Source organism: Octopus bimaculoides, chromosome 14 (assembly GCF_001194135.2).
Source record: "Octopus bimaculoides isolate UCB-OBI-ISO-001 chromosome 14, ASM119413v2, whole genome shotgun sequence".
Taxonomy (NCBI): domain Eukaryota; kingdom Metazoa; phylum Mollusca; class Cephalopoda; order Octopoda; family Octopodidae; genus Octopus; species Octopus bimaculoides.
In genome coordinates, this window is record NC_068994.1 from 2,317,201 (window position 1) to 2,325,383 (window position 8,183).

At 33.4% G+C, this 8,183-nt stretch overlaps 1 protein-coding gene across 1 annotated transcript in view; it reads left to right on the forward strand.

Moving 5' to 3' along the window:
* The window catches only part of LOC106877100 (cadherin-related tumor suppressor-like), a 49,627-nt gene that overhangs the window by 22,131 nt on the left and 19,313 nt on the right, over positions 1-8,183 (forward strand). Inside the window, exons 7-9 of the mRNA XM_052972989.1 lie at positions 269-340; positions 493-565; positions 7,335-8,178. Of these exons, the coding sequence (XP_052828949.1) occupies positions 269-340; positions 493-565; positions 7,335-8,178 (989 nt within the window). The remainder of the gene's footprint in view (positions 1-268; positions 341-492; positions 566-7,334; positions 8,179-8,183) is intronic.

Consider the following 8,183-nt stretch of genomic DNA (forward strand, 5'->3'; position numbering starts at 1 on the left):
AAGTGGAAACATTATAATATTTTCTCTCTCTTCACTGTATATGTAAAAAAGGAACAATGAAATCTCTTTGAATATGTTTTAACTTCAATAATACATTCCAATATTAAATTGTTCTCTATCCATGTTGATTGTAACTTCCATTGTTTGGTGTCTCCTCACATTTCTTTATCATTGGTTTGTCAACAGAAATACTGTCAACCTGTTGTGGTGACATCAAGTGATGATGCTGTGGAAGATAATGCTGCTATGGTTTGTAACTATACATCAGATACAATGTCATCTAAGAGAAGTGGTAGACAAGGAGACCTGAAACATTATGAAGAAATACCAGGAGTATCAGGTTAGTAACTCCATTGATTCTTTTTTTTTTTTTTTGTTTTACTGTCCTGTATTTACGCTTACTAAATCCATACAAGCCATGTTAAATTGTTTTTAAATATGTATCACTATGTTTATATATTTGGCAAAAATATCTTTTTATCTCAATTCCAGATCAAAATATATATAAAAACAACGATTCATCTACATCAAAAGATTCTAATGAAGAAACACCAGTAAAGCATGTGTAATTTTTACCCTGAAATAACATATCTACCCTACTCTCTGTATATATATACAATACTCAGCTGATCAATGCAAATACCATGCCAATGAAGTCATTCTATATTATTAGTGTTGTTTAATTGTAAGGACAAGGAGTGTCAGAATATGAGAAGTGATTCTGATAAATAAATTGAAAGTTGTGAAAATCAATACAGTTTTATTTTAGTCAATTTGAGGTTCTGTACTATAATCACATTAATTTTGTTTGATGTGAAAAACTAGAAAGATATTGTATCTACACATAATTAAAGCAGGCCTTTTGATAGAAACCATAAAAAGCAAAGCTGACAGTGGTATGTGTTAGTTTTAATCCAAACCAGATTTATTTTGCTCTGCATTCTGTCAGGTTTCATGAAGTTATTCACTTGCATCAATCCACTTGACTATATTATCCTGCTAAATGTTTCACCACTTTTAGAAATTATTTTTATTTTGTAGATATCTGGAAATAAGAGTATAATGTTTCATAAGTATTTGCAATTATTGCTTTATTGTTTCATTTAACAATAAACGATAGTTTGAACTTGATTAGGAATGTGTATGTCACATAGCCTTGTGACATTCTTATTGAAAGATAAATTTGAATAGGAATACTAACATTGAATTTTGTAGTTCAGCATAAAGATAGTTATAATGGCAGTAAATGATAGTGAGAAAGGATGAACATCACACAATCTCACTTTAAGTTTCAGGCAGTGTTTGCCTACCAGAATCAATATAAAGAACATTGTTATTGGTCTTCTGTTTAGATCACTCAGCCAATCAGATTCTGGATAAAACATAGAAAAAATTCACTAACAAAGCCAAGCATTCACATCACTGATGTTATTATCCCAAACAATTATGTTATGTTTTAGTATAAACATAATTCTAAGTATTTAAATAGATACCCATGTAAATAGTAAACATCTTCTTTAAGGATACATACATACAGAATACTATTAGGTGGATATACTCTTACAAACATACAACTTCCATAACACATGCAGCCCTATCCTAGCAGCAGACTATCTGCCTGACGTGCTACACTACTCCATCACCATACAGCCATTGTCACACCATTACAGCAGCACGTACAATGGATCTTTCTACAATAAAAACGTCTTTCTATTCTCACTGAATAACCAATGATATAATTATTAAAGAGGTAAGTTTCTATTTGATCTCTTATAATCTCATTTGATATTATAAATCTCACTGAATATGTATTAAATATTAACAAAAGAACAAAGAAACTGAACATTTTGTACATATTTTTCATTAATGCTGTTCAAACTCTTTTATTTCACAACTAATTACAAGTTGTTGATTGAAATGTTCAACACTCAGTCTTTATTCATTGAAACGATGTTATATATGTTACATATATTGATCAGTAACAACTGAGAACAACCTATGAGATGTATTATAAAGTGTATGTGTGTGTGTGTGTGTGTGCGTGCGTGCGTGTGTGCGTGTGCATGTTTGTTATAAAGTAAGATAGAATATTTCATCTGTATAGTAGATGTTATATGAAAGATATATTTAGACGTTTTGTGTAGCAGAAATATGTTTTTTATATGGTTATTGAATGTGAGTTTAGAACTTATGACATAGGAGTGTGTTATAGATTTTAGCTGGGGATAATGGCAGACATATTACAATTTACTGCTGTCAGGGAACGACCAGATATGGTGTCATGTTGTAGAAGATAAAATAATGAGAAAAACCACTTCTGACTAGAAGTGAAGAAATATAGACAATAGCATTTATGTCAAATCATTGCCGTTGTCGTCATCATCATCATCTATGTGGCTTCCATGTTAGCATGGTTTGGACAGAATAATACATTGTTTTCAAGTACATCAACCTATTTCATCTACTTCCATAGTTTATTAATTTCTATAATTTGAGCCTAAATTCCATATTGTAATTTATAATGTATTTCCAAGATTTCATTATGAACTTTTGTGATATTTTAATATCATTTAAAGCTTATATTTACAGAAATTAAAACTGAAATGTATTTTATCTATAAACAAGGTTTCCAATTCAAACTGAAAACAATTCTTCAGCATTGTGTTCAGATATATTTCACAATATTCTCTATCCAGGTTTTTAGATAATTCACATAAACTGCTACCATCCGTTTGTAGTTATCAGAATTGGTAGGTGCTCTAAATATCGACTCAAACTGTTTCTTCCTATTCTTTGTTCCTCATAAGATGTTTCATCTTTACATTAACTCTCCCATGTCATTTATTCTTTTGTTAGTTCTCCGATCTGAGATTCTTTCATCATTCATGGATTGTTTTATTTCTCAGACAAATGATGCAAGTATATTTTAAACTACATGAAACTGTGTTGGATTGCAGAATTTATTTCTTATTTAATTTCTCTGATGATTGTGAGGCTGCTTTACATAAGTTTTATTATACAAAGACTTTAGAAGAATCATACAGAATGTTCCAGATATGTAAAATTATTTGTTAGAAACCACTGAATATGAAAAACGATAGATTTATATGATAAGAACATTCTTTGCTGGATGTAGCAAGCATTCTTAAGTACACTGTTAATGTGCACCTATTACACTTTTGTCTGATTCCTTTGAATATTTACAATAAACAATTTGTGTATCATCAACCAATATCTCAACTGTAATAAGTCATGGAATCATTAATTATTACTCTGTCAGGCATACTTTCCTCTGTTTTCTATATATTATATCTTAATATCATCACTGTGGACACTAACATTTTATGGAAGGAACATTTTTCATTCTAATTGAACTTTTCAGAACCACTAATTAATGACATATTTAATTTTGTATGTCATTTATTTACATTGTAATATGTCCATATATTCCAGTCTGCTCATTATATATTGTTAATATCACATAAAGAACTAAGGAAGTTGTTGCTTATTTATAAGTTTATCATTTAAATATTTATGTTTTAAAGGATTGTATTTTCTTTGTTTTTCTTCCTCTTTCTTTACGACCCTAGAATCAAAAGGGCATGATGGGGTCAATAAGTAAGCAACTTCACTTTTCCTTATCTATGATTGTAATATCTGATCTATTGTTTTCTAACTTCTTGTCTACTTGAAGAGCAAAGTCCCACAAGATCTTACATTTCTCCAACTCTTTCGACTCGATGATTGTACCAGGTGTTTCCAGTTTCAAATCCCCATTTCTGGCACAGTTTCCAGTGTAAAACTTTTACAACCTGGTCATGCCTCCATTTCTTATTTTCTTCCTGTGCCAACTTGGAGCATTCTGTCACAATATGTGCCACTGTCTCATTCCAAGTCCCACAGTCTCTACATTTTTCTGACATATTCTTTCCATTTATATTTTTTCTCAAGTTATTTGTTTTCATTGTTTGATCTTGGGTCACTACAATTAGGCTCAGTTTCTTTTTATAATTGCTCCTTTTTTAACCGAGTCTAGGATTTTGTTTCACATATGTCCTCAGTGGCTCTCCAAAATTAGCCATGCAGAGGTTTCTCTTTGATCAATCTGATGTGCTCTCTTTGTATTTCATTCTTGCCTTGTTCTCCTATTATGTGCTTCATCACCTGTTCTTCATCACCTGCCTTTAGTAATTTTTCTGTGCTGCTCTGTAAATACTCGACTTTTTCTTTCCATCTGTATAACTTATTCTACTGCTATTAAGCCTCTTCCACTCTGGTCTCTCCTCAGGTACAGCCAGTTGATATCAGTTTTCGGATGGTGGAAAAAGGAACAACTTCCTAGTTTTTCTGTCAGGCTTCTTTATATCATTTTTGGTCCAGTCTATAATTCCAACTCCATATCTGATTAAGGGTACTGCTCTTGAATTGTTTCAATAAAATGTTTGGAATTCAACATTGACTACAATAATTTTCTGACTCTCCTTGTGTACTCTCTTCTGGTAATTTGTTCCATTTCTTCATTTTTTATCACATCTGCTTCGAGTATTCCCAAGTACTTATGCCACTGTCCTTTCTCAACCATTCTCATCGTTTGCCCATTTGGCATTTCAGTTTCCTGGCTTCTTTCTAATCTTCCTCATTTCATTTTCAGTATAGTGCACTTTTCTATGCCAAATTCCATACATATGTCATTTGAGAAAATGTGGATAGTATGTACAAGATTTTCAAGCTGTTTCTCATTTTTCACATAAGCCTTTATATCATCCATGAAAAGGAGAGGATTATTTATCTGACCATTTCCTTTCCCCAAATTGTAAGCAATTTTAACATTACATAGTATCATACTGAGCAGTCTCATGGCCAATATGAATAGTAATGGAGATAAGCTATCACCTTGGAGTATTCCACATCTGATGTTCACTGTTCCAGGTTTTTGTTTCCCTCTGATCAATTCAGTATTCCAGTGTTTCATACTTTCATTAAGCATTTTCTCCATGTTTTTTGCTATTCCAAACATGCTCATTGTTTGATTTATCCAACTATGTGGTACCATTTCAAATGCTTCTTTTGTAATCTAGCTGTGGATAATGTATAGTTCTGTATATATATATATATATATATATATATATATATATATAAAGACATATCTTTGATGAAAGATCTGTTCAAGCATGGCTAATCTCAAAATAGGTATTAACAATAATAAATTGCTGACTGAATTGCAGAGTTCTTTTAGACATAGAACTTACTATTGCTTGTTGCTATCTTGTGTTATATATTCTTAGATTCAATGTTCTGCATTTTTTAAAGTTCATATCATTTGATCTTATTCAAATAATATATAGAAACAAATAAAATACATTCAGATGAGAGTTTGAAGTTTAACATTGAAATGAAAATAAGAAATAGTCTTCTGTTAGGTCTCGTTTCAGTGTGATATATATACAGGTATCTATTGTGTGCTGTTGTTAGAAATCAGGCAAAAAAAAAATTTATAAACTTTATGTCATTGTGTAGGAGCATATTTTTTCTTATGCTTTGTCAGATAAATTTTCTTTTTCATATTAAAAATAAATATTCAACCTTCAATAGAGTATGCTGCTGTGTGATATGGTGGGCTCTGAGGAGGCTAGGAGTAGATGAGTGGCTTGTGGAAGTTGTACAGGTCATGAACAGGGGTGCTGTCTGTAAGCTGAAAGTTAACCATGAGTATAGTAAAGAATTTGGCGTACAGGTAGTTGTCCATCAAGGCTCAGCCCTCAGTCCCCTACTTTTCATCATTGTCCTTCAGGACGTAACAGAGGAATTCAAGACTGGCTGCTTCTGGGAACTCCTTTATACTGATGATGTTGTCCTCAAAGAAGATACTGCATCAGAGCTGGAAAAGAAATTCCAGGTATGGAAACAAAACCTGGAATTTAAGGGCCTTAAGGTTAACTTAGAAGACTAAGGTCTTAGTATGCAAAAGAAAGAAAAAAAAAACAGACAGGAGCCTACCCTGTTCAGGTTACTGGCCCTGCTCAATTTGTAGGAAAGGTATATGCAGGAATTCCATATGGTGTACCCAGTTTAAGCCATGGACACACGAGGTGCAGTGGAATAGTAGGAGGGTTATCAGAGAAAATAATGTTCGTATGTGGAAGATGCAGAGAAGCCACAAAAACTACAGATACTTGGGAAATCAATTTTGTCAAATACCCCAGAAGCTCTTTAGAGGTAGTGGATAATTTCTGTTACCTAGGGGACCAAGTTAGGTAGTAGGGGTGAACATATGGATAGCATAATAGCTAGAATAAGAATAGGATGGAGAAAATTCAGAGAGCTTTTACCTTTGTTGGCAACCAAAGGTTTCTCTCTCTCTGAATGAAAGGAAGATTGTATGATGCATGTATACGAACAGCAATGCTAGATGGAAGCGAGACATGGGCCCTGAATGCAGGGGACATGTGAAGGCTAGAGAGGAATGAGGCCAGTATGCTCTGCTGGATGTGTAATGTAAGTGTACATGTTCGACAGAGTGCTAGTGTTTTGAGAGAGAAGTTGGGCATTAGAGGGATTAGATGCTGTGTGCAAGAGAAAAGACTGCACTGGTTTGGTCATGTTATGTGGATGGATGCTGACAGCCCCTCATGGAAGAGAGAGACCCAGGAAGACATGGGGTGAAGGACCACCTCAGAACACTGAACCTTTCACACAAGACGCCAAAGGATTGAGATACCTGGCACCTTGCTGTACTCAGAAAGAACCGTCCTCCAGAGCAGAAGTGTTCAGGCTGTATTCTCTGATGAAAAGGATTGGCCTGCAAGAGTCCTGTGTCGGTGCCATGCTAAGAACACCCATGCTGATGTCACATGAAAGTACTTGTGCTGGTGCCACATTAAAAGCCCCAAGCACACACTATAAAGTGGTTGGTGTTAGGAAGGGATTCCATCTGTAGAAACCAAACCAAACCAAACCGGAACCTGGTGCAGCTCTCCGGCTTGCCAGCTCTAGTCAAACCATCCTGCCCATGCCAGTATGGAAAATGGATGTTAAAAGATGGTGTTATCATTGTCCTGCTTCTCATTCTTGTTCTTCAGTGTAGTTATCCAACAACAGTGAATTAAGTAAAATCTCTTTCATAGGGTGCGTAGCTTTTGCTATTTTTTTCACTTTTGTAGATTCATTGAAACAAATTATTGACTTCTTCATAAAGTCTATAAATGTAGTTTTGTAAAGTAATAGATTCATATTTCTAATGTAACTGAGAACTATATTTTAAGATGATTTATTTCTGATAATAAATAGAAACATATTTCTCTTCATAGGTTAACACACTTGATTTTTTAAACAAGACCAACTATCAACATGTTATTGTCATTGTGTATTGTGTTATCAATGGTCCACTGTGTCCTGACCATAGACCTTACCTACCATGTGGAAGAAGAGAGAAGTCCAGGAACATATGTAGCAGACATTGCTGCTGATTCTAAACTTTTAGACAATGTTAAACCATCTGACCAACATTTGATAACATTCAGTCAATTCAAACGAAAGGTGGCACAATTATTTAATATCACCAAAACAGGTAAACTGTACACTGCTCAGACATTGGATGCAGAAGATCTCTGTACATTCAATAAAGAATGTTCTAGAATTGTCAAAGTTGTTGTCAATAAAGGAACAAGTGTTACAAAAGTACTAAAAATCAAAATTGTAATAGAAGACATCAATGACCATGAACCTGAATTTCCTATAAAAGGAGTAAATATTGAGTTTGGTGAACATGATCGCAAAGGTTCAGACAGATCAATACCCAATGCTATGGACAAAGATGTAGGATTTCAAAATTCCTTAATACAATATAAATTAAAATCAAAGAATGGAGAACCATTCTCTCTGTCAGTGTCTAAAAGAGCTGATGGTATTTCTTCTCTTAAAATAGTTTTGAAAGAATCATTAGACAGAGAAGTCAAAGACACATATTTATTACAAGTCATAGCTAAAGATGGAGGTTCACCAGCAAAACAAGGTGTTTTGAATATAAATATTTCTATAACAGATTTAAACGACAACCCACCTGTATTTTCTAAACCTTTATATAATATATCCATACAAAGTACACATCACAAGTCTAAACCCATCATTGTTTTATCTGTAAGTGATGCTGATTCTGGTGAAAATGGTAAAATTACTTTCCATTT